The sequence below is a fragment of the Zootoca vivipara genome, chromosome 8 (genome assembly GCF_965207765.1).
Source record: "Zootoca vivipara chromosome 8, rZooViv2.hap1.1, whole genome shotgun sequence".
Lineage (NCBI taxonomy): Eukaryota > Metazoa > Chordata > Lepidosauria > Squamata > Lacertidae > Zootoca > Zootoca vivipara.
In genome coordinates this window covers 12,878,352-12,897,881 of record NC_142591.1, presented here as the reverse complement: position 1 = coordinate 12,897,881, position 19,530 = coordinate 12,878,352, and the positions used below count along the sequence as shown (strand labels likewise).

The window sequence follows — 19,530 nt, the reverse complement described above, 5'->3', positions numbered from 1 at the left end:
TGAATGAAAGTATATGCTCCATGATTTTATGAGCCATTTCTCTGAAGATCGTGCACTTTTACAGCTAGGTCTTTGCACCAGTCTTGAGACCTGCAACATTGCAGCCGTCCATAACCCCTGTGCTGCATAACTCTTGCAGCAGTTGAAGAAGAGTGGGTCATAGAATCCTAAGAGTTGGAAGGGACCATGAAGGTCCTCTAGTCCAACCCCCTGCAATGTAGGAATCTTTTGCCCTACGTGAGGCTCAAACCCATGGCCCTGAGATTAAGAGCCTCACGTGCTACCAACTGAGCTATCAACCTAGGATTAAGGCAGAATAGAGGGCAAGGAAGGCTTGCGCTATATCCAAGGACATGTGACAATGGCCTTGGGTCGGTTATATACAGGAACACACACCTGGAAGCAAGAATGAGCATCCTTTTGCCATTGTCTTGACCCAAGATGGGGGCACTTGTAATCCTCCAAATGTCGGATTCCTGCTCCATCAACCCTGCCCATTGGTCATGCTGGCTAGGGCAGATCGGGGTTGTAGTCCTATAACAGCTGGTTCCCAATTCTGGCCTGGACTCGTCTTTCTGATTGGTTGTCACTTTGGTGGCTCTCAGAATCCCATGAAGGAATAATTGTGACAAAGAACCCGAACACCCCACTTCTCAATTCAAGTAAGATGCCCGGTGTACGGGATTTCAGAACTTTCTTTATTCCTTTAGAGGGAGCTCTTGTTCAAGAAAGCACGAAACGACCAGTTTTGATGTGAAAGACATCTGTGTACTATGGAAGAGACAACCCATTAGTGCTTGCAATATGGTGCTGTTGACATTACTGCTGTTCAAGGAACCATGCCAATGATCACGGTCTCCAGTTCTCTTTGCTGCCATACTAGTGATGGCAGCCTTATTAATATGCTATGTAGAGTTACATTTCCCAGTTTATTCCTCTGGAAGTGTATCTGTGAGTCATGATTGTGTGGTAGGGGAACACCACCAGTGACATCACAAAGTTTATGACTTAATGAAAATCAGATAAGCCAGCGCTTGAAAGATTTAGTATTTCAGCAAAATCCCAGATGTTTACTCAGAGGTAAATTCTATAGGTCCTTACTTCTAGGTGCATAGGATTGCAAGCTTTGACTATACTTAGAATATTCTTTATTTAGACAAGCCTTTGGGCTCCTTTCAAACTGGAATGGCTCATGTAGTCAGTAATTATTTCTGCCATGCTATCTTATAATATCTAGTTATACTTCTGCATTCACTTTTTTTGAGGGGTGAGGAAGTGGGCTTATATGTTTTTGAAGAATGATGGAATTTACCTTGGCTTTAAGTATGGTGGAGTACAAATATTTCAGTTAAAACAATTTATAAAAGCTAAGAGCTGTACATAAAAATGATAACATGACCACAGTTCCTGCCTTTATGGGCACAGTCTGCAGTAGACAAGACCGTAAGGGAGGATGAGGGAAATTTTAAAATGGAGGAGATGCAAGTGGAGAGAAGAAGAAAAAATTGAATTAGAAAATATAAGAATGAGATGAAGTTTTAAGGATTCTTTTAAAAAAATTAATGAGGTAAGGAAATGAAGCAGTATCACCATCAATATGCAAAGTCTATAAAAAAATTCTTGCTCCAGAAGATCCCATTCATTGTCAACCTGCTTCGTTTTACATATTCACATTTACAGTAAGTTCTGGGGATTTGGGGGAGAAAAACCCCTGTTATGCTGGAATTGCTGGTGGTGCTTCAAAACTGTAAAGGTAAAGGGACCCCTGACCATTAGGTCCAGTTGTGACCGACTCTGGGGTTGCGTCGCTCATCTCATATTATTGGCTGAGGGAGCCGGCGTATAGCTTCCAGGTCATGTGGCCAGCATGACAAAGCCGCTTCTGGCAAACCAGAGCAGTACAAGGAAACACCGTTTACCTTCCCGCTGTAGCGGTACCTATTTATCTACTTGCACTTTGACGTGCTTTCGAACTGCTAGGTTGGTATGCAAACTGCTTTGCCATTAAGAAGAATCTACTTGCAAAAAAAAAAAGGCTAATTATTTTTCAATGTGTTTAGAAAATCAAAGATTTTTGGAAACGTCAGTCAAATAAACAATAAAGATAGAAAGCTTTATATGGGAAATAAACATGATCTGCTTTAAAACATCTGTTCTATTACTACAGTATTTTATAGCACAATCCCATACATGTTTACTTGAAAGTAATCTGAAATAAGTCCAATGAGATTTAACTCCTTAGGAAGTACACAAGAAAATTGCACTGCATATTCCCCCCTCCCCCAAGATAAAACCATTTTGGGGAGACCTCAGGGGCCTCTGGAAATCGAGCCAACTTAAACGACGGATCCATCAGCCTTCTGGACATTGGCTTGAGTGACATTTTGTAGCACAGCAAGACCTATAGTGTATCATACATCTGGTGACCTTGCGAAATGTTTGTAATATCAAGATCCCTGGGATGAGATGGGTCTACTGAAAGAACAAGTGAAAAGCAGGACAGAATCTGGGAGAGAAGGCAGGACCTTGGCTCTGTAGCTTACCTCTGTATTGGGTGGGTCTTGCAAATGGATAGTGTTCCGTTGTGCCCCTACCTTTCGTTTCCGCACACTGCCAGTATGGTCACGTATGGTTTCCATGTAAGCCTGGTGAACCTAGCAGCCCCATTCACAGATACTTGGAACATGCTCCCTCCCATCTCCTCGTTCTTCTACACAAGAAAGAACTTCACATGGCGTTGTAATTCTGAAGTGTGCATGCATGCATTTCACCATGCAATTGTATACACATTGATTAAATCAAGCCGTTATACCAATATATTGCTTTATTTCTTGGTAGTAGTAAATTAAGGCTTTATAGTGAGTCACAGAGTACATGCCAATCTAAACATTAAAGCCCATTTGGAACCAAGTAGTGTTGTCCTTTTCCGTTTAGTGCAGCCAGCAAGATACCAACTTTCTTTTTTCTTTTTTTTTAAAAAAGAAAGCACCCTCAAATCTTGCATAAGAGACCTTATAAGGCCCAGCTCTTAATCACTTTCCCTTCAGGACAGATTTACTGTGAGCCAAGGGTGGTGAAGAGAGTAGCTGGCAAGAGCTAAGAGAACATCCTACTACGCAGTCACCTTCTAAATAGAAAGAGGAAAGAAATCAAATGGATGTTAGCTGGCATATCACAGCGTTCCCCAGAACAGCTTGATTTGAGATGACCCCATCAGCCAGGGGCGGAGGAAGGGGGGTGCGGTGGGGGCGGTCCGCCCTGGGTGTCACCACTGAGGTGGGTGACAAAATGGCGGCCAGCACTCACTGCGAGGCCTGCAACGCACCCAAGCCACGTGTCTCTCCTGGGAGTGACGCAGTGTCTGGGGCGCCCGCAGGATCCGCCCTGCCCACACAGTCCGCCTGCCGCTTCCCCCTCAGCTGTAGGGTGGCTAAGTGGGAGGAGGCAGGCAGACTCCTTGGAGGCTCCGCGGAGCGTCCTGTCCCGGCTGGCCCCGCCCCTGGGCGCAGAGCACGTGCGCTGTCCCAGGCGCCCGATCGGCTTGTTCTGCCGCTGCCATCAGCACATGGCCTTTAGTGCGGTTGGATAGATATGATCAGTTTGTAGAAGGAAACTGCAAGACATTATGAGTCGGCCCATGGAAAGGCAGCATTGTACTGAAAGAATGGACATGTGTATATGCATGTATGTACATATGGAAGCCTCACAAAGGTAATCCATTTCACTTACAACTAATCACCCCACAAACTATTCCACTTGCCCCATTGATTTTAGTAGCAGAGATTTAAGCACATCCTTCAACACAATCATTGCAATCACTGGGACTTTAAAGAGCTTCACTTTGCAGGATCATAGGGAGCGATACTACAAGAATTGTTTTCTTTTCTTCCTCGACATACAGATTTTTCCTCCATTCCAGGGCCACTGATTAATTACATCATCTGTCTCGAGTGCAGCTATTTTTTACAAACTGGAAAAACAGACAGAGTGTTTTCCTTCCCACATCTCCCTATAAGCATCTGAACTGCAACTCAGAAACCAGTTGTCACCTGACCACGGGGGATTCTGCCTTAAGATAAAATCACCCAGGGCTGGTTTTCATGTCGAAGGACAAACAAAAAAACAAACAAAATAAACGCTTTGCCAAACACAAATTGGAATAGGATTTCCCAAAATACAAAGTATCTGTGAAATGATCTTCGATAAAGAAAGGAGGAAGGAGAGGGAATTTACTGAGCTTTCAAAAGGCAACTTCTTGCTGGTAATCTGAGCATCTGTGTTTGGGGAAGAATTTGGTAATCTAGAACGACGGTGGCAGTTTCTCTTACATCCAGGATCCTACCCTTGCAACATGTAGCCACAGGAGAAGACTTTAGGTCCCATACACAAAGCATAGGAGGCAATGGGTGAGCCCAAACATAGCTAGACAATGCCCTGAAACAGAAACCCTCAGGATTCTCTGCAACATATTGACGTTCTGTGGCGGCAGTTGTGCTGAGGTTCCTCAGGATTCCCTAAAGCTAGACAGTCTGAAAACTACTGATTTTGAGAAAAGAAAACTCCAAAATCTATGTCAATTATGTAAAGGCAGCAATTCCCTGGCTGCTTTTTAGGCTCCGAGTGGTGATTTCTGAGGCTGACAGTGCCCTGATTTCCCCAAACAGCTGCTGTCCTTCAGTCATGATTTCAAACGCACTGACTGAGCATCGCTGGCAGTCCTTTGACAAGACACCCACTTGAGCTGCCATGCCCACATGAGATTCCAACTGAGTGTCCATATAGGACATTGCCCTTTAAGTCTGTAATGGTGGAGAAATGATAACAACTGGTCTGACATTTGTGGGTTTTCTCCAACTAGAGTGTACAGCATCGAAAACCACTGTTCCCCAAGGCTATGACCTTACAGGCTAATTGCTTTACTGTCTGGGAAATATCTCTCTGCCCCAGACAAAGAAATAGAAAATGCGAGCGAAAGTAATTTTGACAGCACAAGGCACCTATGCCACCAAGAAACAAATATGGGGGGCCTGTGACTCCTATCAGATGCTACGAGGAGGATTTTGCCACTGAAAATTACAAAAAAAGCCATTGCCTTAAAAACCTTTAGTTATAATAAAAGTGGGTTTCTCTTCTCCAAACTGCAACTATCCAGACTCACTGTGTATGTTGGATTTGCTGTTTTCCTGTCTCAATGAAAGAGCAGGCCATATTTTTTCAAAAGTTCTGGTGTCCTTCATATTGAAGGTCTTCCCTGGTTTATCGAAACAAATTGGTTTCAACTTTGCTTCAGGTTATGGAAAAGCATCTGCAATACAGTAAGGCTTCCAGGTTTTAGAAAACAAGGAAAAGACAGTTTTCTAAATATTTTCAATTAAGAAACCATCGGCTGAGCCTCCTTAAGTGTAGCTAAGAGCTCCACTCAGACTTATTACAAATCCCTGGTGTTTGCAGGGCATCAGAAATATAGCCTACATTTAATAGCCGTTGTTTGCATTATAAACACTTAGGGGAAATATAGCTGCACTCTGAAAACTGTACCAGTTTAAAGAGGGAAAACGTGAGCTGCTTAAAGGAAATTTGTGAGGACAGAAATCCTTGGTGTGGGTGCTCGTGACTTGACTCTGTAAGCAGAGCCTGTCCTGTCCTCCATTTCCCCTTCCCATCTATGGGGATATTTATAGATTTATGAATAAACTAGAAAGTGCCTGCATGGGTAGAAAGTGAAGCGTTTGAAAGGCAAGTCCTACACAGAGGGCAACAGAAGGAGGAGTGAGAAGGAGCGGAAAAAAGAAATGGGAATGAAATTGGGATGGATGAGCTCTGGCTTTGCTGAATGAAAGTTAAGGAATTTTGGTCATAAGGCCTTTCACAAATGTCACAACACTTCTTATTCATGCATTCTGAAGGAACTGCCTTTAAACCTCAAAAAGTTAACACTTCGTACCATCTTTTCAGACTAACAAAAACATGATGGGCATGTATACTCTTGACCTTATTCCCAATGGTCTCATTTCATGTTCTTGAGCTCAATATTAATGGAAAGTGTCATGCGCGTATTGAAAGTGTAGACCTAGCAAGGATCCTACTGTGTTGTTTTGGGCCAGCCATTCCCGAATTACTACTGAGAGCCCAATCTCAAATTTTCTGTACATTGCCTGGTCCACAGAAAATGGTATTAAGTTCAACAGAATGGAATCCCCAAGGACATCTTCTCCATTGTCTCCCAAGACAGATGGATGCCAACAAATGATATTTTAGACAATATGCAGCCCGTTGAACCAGGGTGTAGCTTTGCTTCTAGTAAAGGTAAAAAGGTAAAGGACCCCTGGATGGTTAAGTCCAGTCAAAGGTGACTATGGGGTTGCGGTGCTCATCTTGCTTTCAGGCCAAGGGAGCCGGTGTTTGTCCACTGACAGCTTTCCGGGTCATGTGGCCAGCAGCACTAAATTGCTTCTGGTGCAATGGGACACCGTGACGGAAGCCAGAGCGCACGGAAATGCCATTTACCTTCCCGCAGCAGCGGTACCTATTTATGTACTCACACTGGCGTGCTTTCAAAATGCTAGGTTGGCAGGAGTTGGGACAGAGCAACGGCAGCTCACCCTGTTGCAGGGATTCGAACCGCCGACCTTCTGATCAGCAAGCCCAAGAAGCTCAGTGGTTTAGACCACAGCGCCACCTGCTTCTAGTGTACTGCATTAAAGAGCAGGCAGCAATATAAGATTCAGATGGGAGTAGAAGGACTGACTGTGCCATGACAAGCTTTATGGGTTCTCCGATTGTCGCCTTTGTGTCTTAGGCTGGCCACCCATTTGCTAAATGAAAAGAGACAAAGGCTAGCAGATCCTGAGGGGATGAGGAGAAGACAGGCTCAGATTGCAGGTTGGTGATTATGAATTCTAACTATAAAGGATTTACTATAGTGACGATCTGAAATGTTCAAGGGTTTCTTTGGAGTCTAGCAGAAAGCGCTGAGTCTGAGAAAACCCACATCCAAGATCAGGGCTTTCCAGATTTTGTTGGACTCACTCAGTCAGCAAGGCCATGCAAATTGTGATGGCAGGGAGGAAAAGAGGAAAGAGCGTTGCAAGAGCTACATCATGTACACAGATGCTGCTTCCAGGGGACAGGAAACTTTGATGCAATCTGAGTTAAAGGAAGGTGGCTTATGACACTCTTCAAAGAAAAGCTCTCAACAGGACTCATGACAGACACAAAGAGCAGGGAGCAGGCAATTTGTTCAGTGCTGAGCATCACATTCAAAACACACATGCGCCAAAGCTAGTTTGCTGCCGGTTCCATAATTACAATGACTCGTAATGACCAGAGTCGGTGGATGTATTGCACTTCTGCTTTGACACCATTGTTCATTAAACTGCAATTCCAGCACTGAAAATGTAAAAAAGTTCACACACCCTAAAACTAAAACAGACAAACCTGACAACCTCTCAAATGACAACATGGGCTAAGTCTAGATATTATGGCTCTAATTCAGCTCAAAGGTATCCGTGGTGAAGTTTTGTTGAAAGCAATGAGACTTGTCATGGCTTCTTCCATTTGTTTCAGTAGGATTTTCCAGTACAATCCTATGCATGTCTACTTGAAAGAAAGGCTCATTGTTTCCAATGGAATTTATGCCCAGGTAAGTGTGTCTATAGGCCTGCAGCCTTAGTCACAACTCACTTGGGCATTTGAAACCAAAAACAAACTGGGACTTCTGTTACTCTCTTTCCGAACTGTACACACACGCGCACACAAAACTACCTTGTAGCTCAGTAACCGTAAAGGCTAGAGAATTATGTTTTTAAAACACTAAATGCTGGCATTTTAAAGATTTGAACAAGGCCACTAAAAGGTGTCTTAGGGACCCAATGTGGATGATGCTAAGCCTCTATGTTTTCTGCTTATGGCACACAGAAAGTACAGTTGCTGTATACAGACATTCTGTGCAAGTGTACATACAGACATTTTTAATACTTTGCTTTCCTCAACAAGTGAGACCTGTCGCTTCAGAAAAAGGCAGGGTTGGTGTGCTCTATAATGCAGCGCTTGCAATGGCGTTTGACAAACCGCAAAGCATCCACCGAGATCTCGCAATCCTGCACGTTCATCATCTGCAAATCAAAGCAGTTGGCCGCCACAATCTGCAGGCCTTGTCCGGTGATGCTCTCGCATGACTTCAGGCTCAGCCTCTTCAGATTGAAGCAGTTCAGAGCCAGGAACTCCAAGCCAGCGTCGGAGACCAGAGGGCATTTCCCAATGTCTAGCGACTTGAGTTTTGTGCAATTTTTGGCAAGGTACTCCACTCCGTGGTCCGTGATGCCCTCACAGCCCCGTGCGTTGAGGTATCGCAACTTGCTGCAGTACTTGGCGATGTAGCGGATGCCGACGTCGGTGATGCGGGCGCAGTGGGCGATGCTGAGGTACCGCAGGCGCAGCTCCAGCTTGGCGATCTCGCGCATGCCGAAATCGCTGACAAAGCGGCAGTCGCTCACGCTCAGCTCCCTGATGGACGTGCAGTAAATCATCAGGTAACGGAGGCCTTCGTCGGTGATGCGGATGCAGCGTCGCAGGTAGAGGTGTGTCAACTGAGTGCAGTGGGCAGCAATGGTGTGAAGTCCTTCATCTTCGAGGACAAAGCAGTCTGTCATGTCTAGGTAGCGGATAGAGATCTGTTTTCCATGTAAAGGGGACAACTTGATGGAAGCTTCACGGGTTAGACTGATGCACGTAACTTTGGAACAACCTAAATCCGGGGAGGAAAACAGAAGGTGGTTATTTGCGGCTCTGCATCGATGACCACTTCTCCTTTAAGAAAATAAAACAACCTTATTTTGAGGGATCTTCTATGCTAGGAAATTGAAGCTTCAGGACCTGTAAAAGGGTAAAAGAGTTTTGGGGGGAAATCCACACTGAATTGGAAAAAAGTACTTTTCCAAAAAAGCCAGAGTCCTTTTTGTTGGGGATAATCCAGATGGAAATTCCCAGGTGTCAAAATAAAGATTATTTATGTATGCTACTACTGCAGCCCATGTTTTGTTAGCCCAAGCATGGAAAACGAGTGAGGTCCCAACTAAAGAAGGGAGGGTCACTTCAGTGTTGCTAACACAGTGGTTTGACTTTGCCTCTGGAGGTGTACTCCAGTGTTGAAGCAATTTTTCTTCAACATCAACTTTGTTGGACTGGTCATGTTGTGCAGATGCCTGATCATCATCTCCCAAAGCAACTACTTTATTCCGAACTTTAAAATGAAAAGTGTAATGCTGGTGGTCAACAAAACAGGTTTAAAGACTCTCTCAAGGCAAATCTAAAAAAAAAAAAAGTAGTATAAACACTGACAACTGGGAAACACTGGCCTGCAAGTGCTCCAATTGGAGAACAGCCTTTACCAAAGGTGTCACGGGCTTTGAAGACACTCAAACTCAGGACAAAAGGGGGAAACATGCTAAGAGGAAGGCATGCTTGGCAGAATTAAATTGTGTATAGTGAGGGTTAAAATGGGGTTGGCTTAATTTGGATTGACATTTCAGAACAATATGATTCAGGTAAAATCAATGCAGAGAAAGAGGTTTAAAGACTCTCTCAAGGCAAATCTTAAAAAATGTAGTATAAACAGTGACAACTGGGAAACACTGGCCTGCAAGCGCTCCAATTGGAGAACAGCCTTTACCAAAGGTGCTTTGAAGACGCTTAAACTCAGGACGAAAGGGGGAAACATGCTAAGAGGAAGGCATGCTTGGCAGACCCTCACCATGATCAACTCCCGCCCAGAAACCTATGTCCCCACTGTGGAAGGATGTGTGGATCCAGAATTGGCCTCCATAGTCACTTAAGGACTCACTGTTAAGACTGTGTTTGTGGAAGACAATCTTACTTGGCTACAAGTGATCGCCAAAGAAGAAGAAGACTCCATTGTCTCTCGCGACAGACAGATGCCAACATCAACACTGGTCTTTAGAGGGGCCCAGGTGATGTAACTGATTCATGCCAGTACCAAAAGGCTTTTGCCTACACTCTGGTCTGTACGATCCAAGTTGCTTCTCCTAAGGAATTATGATGCAATGGCAGAGCGTTAAAAGGAAGATTTAATCCATGCTGTGAGAGCTGCAAGCAACTTTGCATCATGTGTGTTGCATCTTCCAGGACACAGCATGACCTCTGAGCATGGCCAATGTAGCCTGTAGATGTCAGGAAGATTTCTCAGATGAGTATCATCTATTTGGGGACTCTGCACCACCTACAAGAAAGGTAGGTAATTCACCCAACACCTTGTCATAGAAGGTCTTTCTGCCTGTGGTTTACATATAATGACATTTTCCTGTGGCTGAAACCACTTTTTCCTGTCCCAAACAATAAAGATGTAAAAACGTGCAGGCTCATAGCAGTTTTCCACAGCGGAAATGTAAAGGATTTGAAATGGAAGGAGAAAGTTTCAAGAGAGCTGAAAGAACTTTGGCCAGCCTTTGAGATAATGGTTTGCAGTCAAGCTCACATGTATAGGAAGCCTGCCCAAAACGGATCTCTCTCTTAAAAAAAAAAAAAGTGGAAAAAACTGAATGCTAACTTCTGTGTGGTTTTGACATGAAAATATTATTTCAAGGATACCAGATTGAACAGAACCTGAATGATTCAAACAAGGCCTTGGGAAACTTTCAAGATTTCAAATGGTCACAGTAATATTGATAGAATAACTATTATTACTATTATAAATAAATTTGTATACTGCCCTATACCTGCAGGTCTCAGGACAGTTTGGAGGATAAAATTACAATATAATCAAAAGAAAAACAACCCAACACATTTTAAAATGGCATTGGAGGAACGTTTTTGCCTGGTACCTAAATGTGTATAATGAAGGCACCAGGGGGAGACAGGATGCATGTTAAGGACAGGTCTCGCTGCATGGTTACAAATAGATTCCCAGAAAAAAATGCACCTTTAGCAACATGCACCCATTTGGAAACATGCCGGTGTACTCCATACATGTGCTGAGCTGGATGCGCACCTCCTGCCCTGGCATGTTGAGTCAGCTCCACGTGATTACGGACACCAAACTCGCTCATCCGCTCCCTCTTTCTACCTTAATGCTTGCTCGCATAAAAGCTATAGATTCTGTGCACCTGCTCATTCAGCAGAGTTCTCACACCAACAGCGATGCAATGGATGACTCTGCTCAAGAACATGTAGAAAAGGATGTGGATCGTGACATATCTCATTCTCTCACGTGCAAATCTCCTGGATAATTCTATCTGCTTCCTGTCACATATGTGTGGAAGCGAGCCAAAGTGGTTAAATCATCCATACACACAAACACACCATTTTCATCTCTTTGGCTATTCGCCGTGAATTTATGCAACTACTTTTCTTTCCTTTATCTTATTTATGATTTTCAGTTTTATACATTTCAATAATTTTACCACCATTTTAACATTTCAAAACTTGACTTCCTTCCCCCTCTTTCTGCGGTTCCTTAAATTTATTTTTTTAATATTTTCTGCATGTCCAAATTAACTTAATTTGCTCATTTATTCATCTGCTATAAATCTATACTCTTTTAAAACTGCAGGTTATCACAATAATCCTGCCAATGTTCTTATCTGTTTACATTTTGTTTCTCAATATTCCATAAACCACTTCCATTCTTTTATAAAAAGTTTATCTTGATTTCTGATTTTTCCGGTAAGTTCACCATTTCTGCATATTCCATAAGTGTTTGTATTCATTGTTCTTCTTCTTCCGCAGCTACTTTCTCTGACTGCTATGTGCTTCTCACTGTAACGAGATCTCTTTAAACTCTAACATCCCTGAATGATATGAGATCAGCAGACTTTGAAAGTCATCCTACATGCTTTCAACCCTTCAAAAGATCCTGGTGGATCTCACCAGGGGAGGATGGGACAAGAGGAAGAGAAATCACTGCAAATTTTAAAGGAAAATAACGGTATACAATGCATTGAGATGGACGGATGGGTGTTTGTGTTTCCATCAGCCTGACATGTGAATATTATATCTGATTGTTGGGAATATGCTGAAATATCTGATATGTACACTTGCCAAACCAACTCCTTAAAGTGATCTTCTCACCTAGTGGTGCATACTGGCATCATATGTGTGATTTTCCTGCACTGGTGTACACATTAATAAGGGAAAACATAATTTATGCAGCATCTCTGAGACAAGGACATGCAAGGTGAGAAGGTGAAGTTCTTGCTCACTCTAAGACATGTGAGATTTATTTTTCTTCCTCTGAGAACAGTTTCCAAGTCAGAAGCTGCTAAGGACAGCTACGAGAATGTTACCCGCCCCAAAATGGAAAGAAGCAGAAGTCCCAGAAAAGGAAGAATGGATATAAAAACTTATGGAATATGCAGAAATGGCGAAACGTACTGGAAGAATAAGAAATCAGGATAAACTTTTTATAAAAGAATGGGAATAGTTTATGGACTATTTACAAACAAACTGCAAACAGATAAGAACATTGGGAGGGTTATTGTAATAACTTGCAGTTTTATAAAAGTATATATTTAAAGTAGGTGAATAAATGAGCAAATTAAGTTAATTTGGATATGCAGACGATATTACAAATAAATTTAAGGAACTGCTGAAAGAGGGAAAGGAAGTCAAGTTTTGAAATGTTAAAATGATTGTAAAATTAGTGAAATGTATAAACCTGAAAAGCAGAAATATTTTTTTAAAAATAAAAAACCCCAGCTACTTTTAAGTCCCATTGATATTTGCCTGTAACACTCACTGGGTACTTCTGGTGTGTGGTTCAATAGGCTACAGATGCTGATATGCATCACTGTTTTCTTCCTTTCCTTTTAATATGGCAATAAATTGGGCTCGGAGCAGGCACTGAGACTTGGTCCGCCAAGTTACATTAAGAGCAAACGGAAAGATGTGCACATTCCTTAGCTTAGACCAGGGGTAGGCAACCTAAGGCCCGTGGGCCGGATGCGGCCCAATTGCCTTCTCAATGCGGCCTGCAGATGGTCCGGGAATCAGTGTGTTTTTACATGAATAGAATGTCCTTTTAGTTAAAATGCATCTCTGGGTTATTTGTGGGGCCTGCCTGGTGTTTTTACATTAGCAGACTGTGTGCTTTTAATAATAATAATAATAATAATAATAATAATAATAATAATAATAATAATAATAATATTATTATTTATACCCCGCCCATCTGGCCGGGTTCCCCCAGCCACTCTGGGCGGCTTCCAACAAAACACTAAAATACAGAAATCCATCAAACATTAAAAGCTTCCCTAAACAGGGCTGCCTTTAGATGCCTTCTAAAGGTCTGGTAATTGTTGTTCTCTTTGACCTCTAGTGGGAGGGCATTCCACAGGGTGGGTGCCACTACCGAGAAGGCCCTCTGCCTGGTTCCCTGTAACTTGGCTTCTCGTAGCGAGGGAACCACCAGAAGGCCCTCGGAGCTGGACCTCAGTGTCCGGGCAGAACGATGGGGGTGGAGACGCTTCTTCAGGTATACCGGACCGAGGCCGTTTAGGGCTTTAAAGGGTTTATTTAAAATGCATCTCTAGTTATGTGTGAGGTATAGGAATTCGTTCATTCCCCCCCCCCAATATATTCCGGCCCACCACATGCTCTGAAGGATGGTGGACTGGCCCACGGCTGAAAAAGGTTGCTGACCCCTGGCTTAGACAAATGGGATCCTTCTAAATTGAGGGTCCTGTTTGCGCTCAGGCCCCTTAAGCCACCTCCATGGGGTGAGTTGTGACCAGGCATGGCCCAAGCCTTGTCAGTTGGGCCCTGGGATCGTGCCTGGCTGTTTGGGCCAATTGGGGCAGGTGGCGTGATCCAAGGGTCCTATCAATGTGCCAACGCGATGTGGGTGGGGCACTTGCTTCACGCTGCAGAACACCCGTCGTCCCCCCAATTTGGTGGTGCTGATGTTTGGCCTCGCTTTGGATTGGGTCGCCTGCTTTGGAGCAGGGGCTGACTTTGGCCACTTGGTTTTCGCCTACCCCCTTAGGCGAAGTTGTGTACCCCCGTCACAACTTTGTAAGGTTTGGGGGTTAGGCATTGGCTTATAGAAATGTGTGGGAGGGGAGGTGTGGCCATGACCTGACCCTCCAGAATTAGGGTATTCCAGTAAAGGAATCTGAGGGTCCTAGATCTCGTCCGAAGTCCGTTTGAGGGGCTACAGCCATGCCAGGACCACAAGAACCCCGGGGGGTGAGCTCCAATCAATCTTCACCGATGTTGCTCCCTCGTTTGGTGTTTACCCTTTCAGACTTCCAGCCAGAGAGGCTGGAGTCAGTTACAGTCTCTGACCAATGCCTAGGCCAATACCGCTCAATTTGTTTTGTAATCAATAAAGTTGTGGCCAAAATTTTGCCCAAAAACTTAAACTAAAATGATGTGTCTGTTTGAATTTATTTACTGGGGAAGGGCTTGGGGGCCTCGGGGCGCAACCTCTCCAGCAGAGGGCAGTATTGCACACACCATTTAGCAGAACATTTTGAATATTTGAGAATTAATTCAATCTCATTCTGTTGTAGCAACTGCAATGAAGAGAACCCTGTAGAAGCTAAAGATTTGGACGGGCAAAAGCGACCATTTCCGTTTCTCTCAGCTTCTATATTTCGAAGTTAGGGAAGTTTTAAGTGAGGGAAGTTACGGTTTTGAAGAAGACCTCATGAAAATCAACCATGAATTTTTCTCCTGATCTGCACATTTTTTGTGTGCAATTTCCCCCTAATCTATGCATTTTTGCAAACCAATTTCTCAATTATAATGCATTTTTTGTATGTTATTTTCACTAATATGTGTACATCTACACTAGTTTATGCATTTTTGTGCACATTACTTGTCTGAGTAACTGCATCGCAATATTTGGGGAAAGCGAATTTCAAAGGATGACTTTGTTTTGGTTCATGTATTGTTTTGGAAAGTGCAAGGCTGGTAGGCCTGCCTTTAAATGCAACCTGAACTGAATTTATCCCACACTCCTGGTTGTATTACAATAGGTAGTCCTTAAGGTGCCACTGGACTCTTTGTTGGTCTAATTATTTAATTTAATTTAATTTAATTTAAGCATAAGGTCACTTTGGAGAGATGAGCATCAGCCTTGAAGGGTTTTTTTTTTAAAAGATCAGAAAATAGAAAAGAAAAAATGCATCAACTAGAACACAAAGGAGTTAATATTGGGATTTAGCTTTTAAGCATTCCATTCACACACAAGCACACCCATTCACCCATCATTTTTTCATTTTCCTACACACAGAGACTAGAATCGGCATTCCATTGCAAATCTCAAGTACCGCTGAGCAGATAAAATCTGAACCCTGGCATCTGCGACAAGAGGGCTTTAGGCCTTTGCCCCATGCTGTGGTCCTGATCTGGAGACCTATGCCTGCAATGTGCATTGCCAAATAGCAAGCAAAAAGAACAAAAGCTGTTGGGTTAAACTTCCTATTCCCAGGAGCCAGCATGGAGGTTGAGGAGGACGGAGTGTGTGTGAAGAAGAGAGCCCCTGGGGGCCATAAAAACTTCCCTAAACAGGGCTGCCTTCAGATGTCTTCTAAAAGTCAGATAGTTGTTGATTTCCTTAACATCTGATGGGAGGGTGTTCCCCAGGGCGGGCGCCACCACCAAGAAGGCCCTCTGCCTGGTTCCCTGTAACCCCACTTCTCAAAGTGAGGAAACCGTCAGAAGGCCCTCAGAGCTAGACCTCAGTGTCTGGGCTGAGTGATGGGGGTGGACGATGGGGGTGGAGACGCTCCTTCAGGTATACTGGGCCGAGGCCATTTAGGGTTTTAAAGGTCAGCACCAACACTTTGAATTGCGCTCAGAAATGTACTGGGAACCAATGTAGGTCTTCGGTGTTATGTGGTCTCAGTGGCCACTCCCAGTCACCAGTCTAGCTGCCGCATTCTGGCTTAGTTGTAGTTTCTGGGTCACCTTCAAAGGTAGCCCCACGTAGAGCGTGTTGCAGTAGTTCAAGCGGGAGATAACTAGAGCATGCACCACTCTGGTAAGACAGTCTGTGGGCAAGTAGAGTCTTAGCCTGCGTACCAGGTGGAGCTGATAAACAGCTGCCCTGGACACAGAGCCTCTTAGTTGAAAGCTCCTCATCCCTGCCTTAAGCAAAGTTCTCCACCCAAATTTAAGCACAGATATATATTTCTATTACCTGACACATCCAAGTGCTCCAGGTTGGGACACAGTGACACCACATCGAAGACAGCCTCGTTGGAAATATTGTAGCAACCCGACACCTCTAACTGCCTCAGTTCAGGGCAGCATTGAGCAATAGTATAGAGTCCTCTGTCTGTGAGCCGCCTGCAGCCACTAACAATTACCGTCTCCAACATGAGACAGACGTTGGGCGTGTCCTGGCAAAGTCGCCGAGTCAGCACCTTCAGGGCTCTGTCCACGTTGATTGTCTCGCCCGTCAAGCGAATAGTCCTCCAGAGATGGGGGTCCCAAGCAAGATTATACCAGCGGCGACACACACGGGCGCAGCGGCACAGCTGGTTGGTAGGCAGGAAAGAGAAAATCTGGATCACTGAATGGTCCGGCAGCCGGTCGATGTTAGCCCGTTCCTTCTGAAGTCGGGAGGCGGACCGGATGAGAGGATGGGTGAGGCGGGTTGGAGGAGGCGAGTGAACCATTGCAATGGTCTCCCCGGTAATTGAAGAGGATGATGTGGAAGATCCCCGGCCATTCTGCAAAATGTGCGAATTTGGCGGACATATTAGCGCTGGGCTGGGCGTGCTGAGAGTCCGCATGCTGAGGTCCGAATCTGAAAGAAACCAAAACACATAGCGATGAGAATGACCCATGTTTTGGAGGAGCCCATGTTTTAAAATATCATGAAGTCATCACAAGGATTTGGATTCTTAGCAATAGAAGAGGCCCCAAAAACTGATTGACGGTGCTAATCAAGATCAGATATTGACCCGATTTGGCCATGATTTATGTCAGGAATGAACCAGAGCAAGCCTTGGGCTTGTATGCTGTCCTCTGTTCTGTTGGGACCAGGATTCTGGAAGTTCTTCCTCTTTCTTTCTTTCTTTCTTTCTTTCTTTCTTTCTTTCTTTCTTTCTTTCTTTCTTTCAGTTTGTTGTGTCACCTGGAGTCATAAACTGTGGTTACCCCTAACTATGATTAATGTCTTACAAGCCAACAGTTCCCCCCAATAAAGTTTGAAAAAAGATATACAAAAGTTAATATCAAAATTTCCAGTATCTTTTTATATCAAAGATAAAAGAAACTAATCTAAATAAAAACAAAGAAAAGGAAAACAAAGAGAGAAAGAAAAAAAGGAGAACTTCCAATTCTTTGTCTGTCAGCTAAATATGTAGAAAATTTATTCAAAACACCCACTCCAAGATAACACCCAACAATTCCACTTTCTAGAAACCAATATTTTCTTCCATTCTCAAAACCAGATATCACAAGTCCATTTTCTTTTTCATGTAAAAAGTCGCTAAGGGGTTTCCAGCCTTTAGTAAATATTGACAATACTTTTTCTCAAACTAAACACATCAACTTCACCAACTTGTAAGGCAAAACATGGGCTATGAATCTGACTTTCTGAAATTAACCATGGTTAGTATTAACCATAGTTCTCAGTTCAGATGACACAGGAAACTGCAGTTAAGTAAAAGTGGAAGCTTCCAAACTCCTCCTCTGGACTGCATAGGAGAGGAACACATTGCAGCTCATGCATGCTCTGTTGACACTATGATATATGGCAAAGTATGAACATAGCTGTTAGCTGTCAGAGTCACAGGAATGACTAACAGAACATGCATTTTATTAACAGATTTCTATACTGTAAACACAGATATGTACTGCCAACTCTTCATCAAGTCCTTAGATATAAGGAAACAGGTACAAAAATTCAGTGATGGGGAAGTGTCTTGTTTTTCCTAAACATGTATTTAGAGGGCTTTCCCAGGAAACTATTGTCAGGTACACTGCAAGGTGTACTGAGAAGGGACACCCACCCACTTTTGAGTTGATCCTGCCCATTTCTCCCCCTAGACCCACTGGTACGCAGCCCCTGATCACTTTTCCCCAAGGGAATGTGGCCCTCAGCTCTGAAATGTTGCTTACCCCTCATCGAAGCCATTCAACAGGGGATTTTTTTTTTATAACTGAAGGTAGTGCCTTGCTTCCAGATAGTCTTACTGGCATTGATACTTGACACAGTTGTAAGCAGGGTGGATTTGATTTAAATAAAATCAATTTAAATTGTGATAGTGATTTAAATCACTAGTGATAGTGATTTAAATCACTAGATAGTGATTTAAATCACTAGTCAGTAAGACTTGATTTATTTTTTATTTATTTTTTTTACAGACAACTCATTCTTGCTGATATCATCTTAATATTTACAAACAGAGGAAGGTTTTATTTTTGGAAGAATAAACTTTAAGAGTAGTTTTTACAGTTATATCAAAAATTATTGATTTGGTTATACTATTAGAAATACATAGGCAGATAATTATGAAATGATTGTGAGATTTAATGTGTTAAAAGAATAAGAAATTATTGCGAGGTTTAATAAAGAGGCCAAATAAAAGGTCATGCTCAATCTCTACCCACAAATCCCCCAGCCCCCGCCAGCATCTGGCATTGCTTTAAGCGAGCAGAGAAATGAAAAGTTGACAATTGGGCAAGGCTTCCTCCAAAACCTCTTAATCAGCTCTTGGCAGAGACGCTCAATCGTGTCAGACCCTTGCAGATTTGAGGAAAGGTTGACCTTGTCATGACTAAGACTCTTTTTCCTAACCCAGATCAGATAACAAGGTAGCTTCTCATGTCAGCACCGGACAATGTTTCTTGTGTTAGTGCGGGGATCAGCATAAGGCTCTCAAATGCACAACTATACCCTTTGGGCACCATAACTATAAAACAATGCAGTTTTCAGGTTATAATACTGTCAGCTGCTCCAAGACGTCTACATGGTTGCTGGTACAATGCAGAGCAGGCAAGGCAACTCCTAGGAGAGTTCCTCATCATAAGAACATAAGAATATGCTTGTAGGGTCAGGCCAGCAGTCCACCTGTTCTAGCATTCTGTTCTCACAGTGGCCAACGAGTTGCCCATAGGTGGGCTACAAGCAGAACCTAAGCACAACAGCAGTCTTGGGGTTTCCAGCTACTCAGTATTATTTTTCCACAAGGGCCAACATTGATGCCAAAATCCAGCATTGCCTGAGCTCTGTGAGTGCAGCTTTCTCCTGATTGAAGCACAGAGTGTTTGAGTACCGGGACATTCACAGGGAAACCCGGGACATTCACAGGGAAACCAGAATGCTTGTTTACAAAGCTATTGTACTACAAACTTTACTATATGCTTGTGAAACATGGACCACTTATAAACGCCATCTGCAACTCCTTGAAAGATTCCATCAACAGTGTCTCCAAATTTTTTTGCACATCACTTGGGAAGATAGGAGAACTAATGCCAGTGTACTGGAAGAAGCAAAGATCACCAGTGTTGAAGCAATGATTCTTCAACATCAACTTTGTTGTACTGGACATGTTGTGC

The 19,530-nt window shown here is 43.4% G+C and overlaps 1 protein-coding gene across 7 annotated transcripts in view; it reads right to left on the bottom strand.

Annotated features, from left to right (window-relative positions):
* Nucleotides 1–2,806: 2,806 nt before the first annotated feature.
* Nucleotides 2,807–19,530, bottom strand: part of FBXL7 (F-box and leucine rich repeat protein 7) — a 197,598-nt gene continuing 180,874 nt past the window's right edge. For all 7 annotated transcript variants that reach the window (XM_088675098.1, XM_060278035.2, XM_088675102.1 and 4 more), the window contains 2 exons: nt 16,160–16,771; nt 2,807–8,746 (listed from right to left, as the gene is read on the bottom strand). In XM_088675098.1, coding sequence (XP_088531224.1) covers nt 8,010–8,746; nt 16,160–16,771 — 1,349 coding nt within the window. In that variant the 3' untranslated portion in view covers nt 2,807–8,009. The remainder of the gene's footprint in view (nt 8,747–16,159; nt 16,772–19,530) is intronic.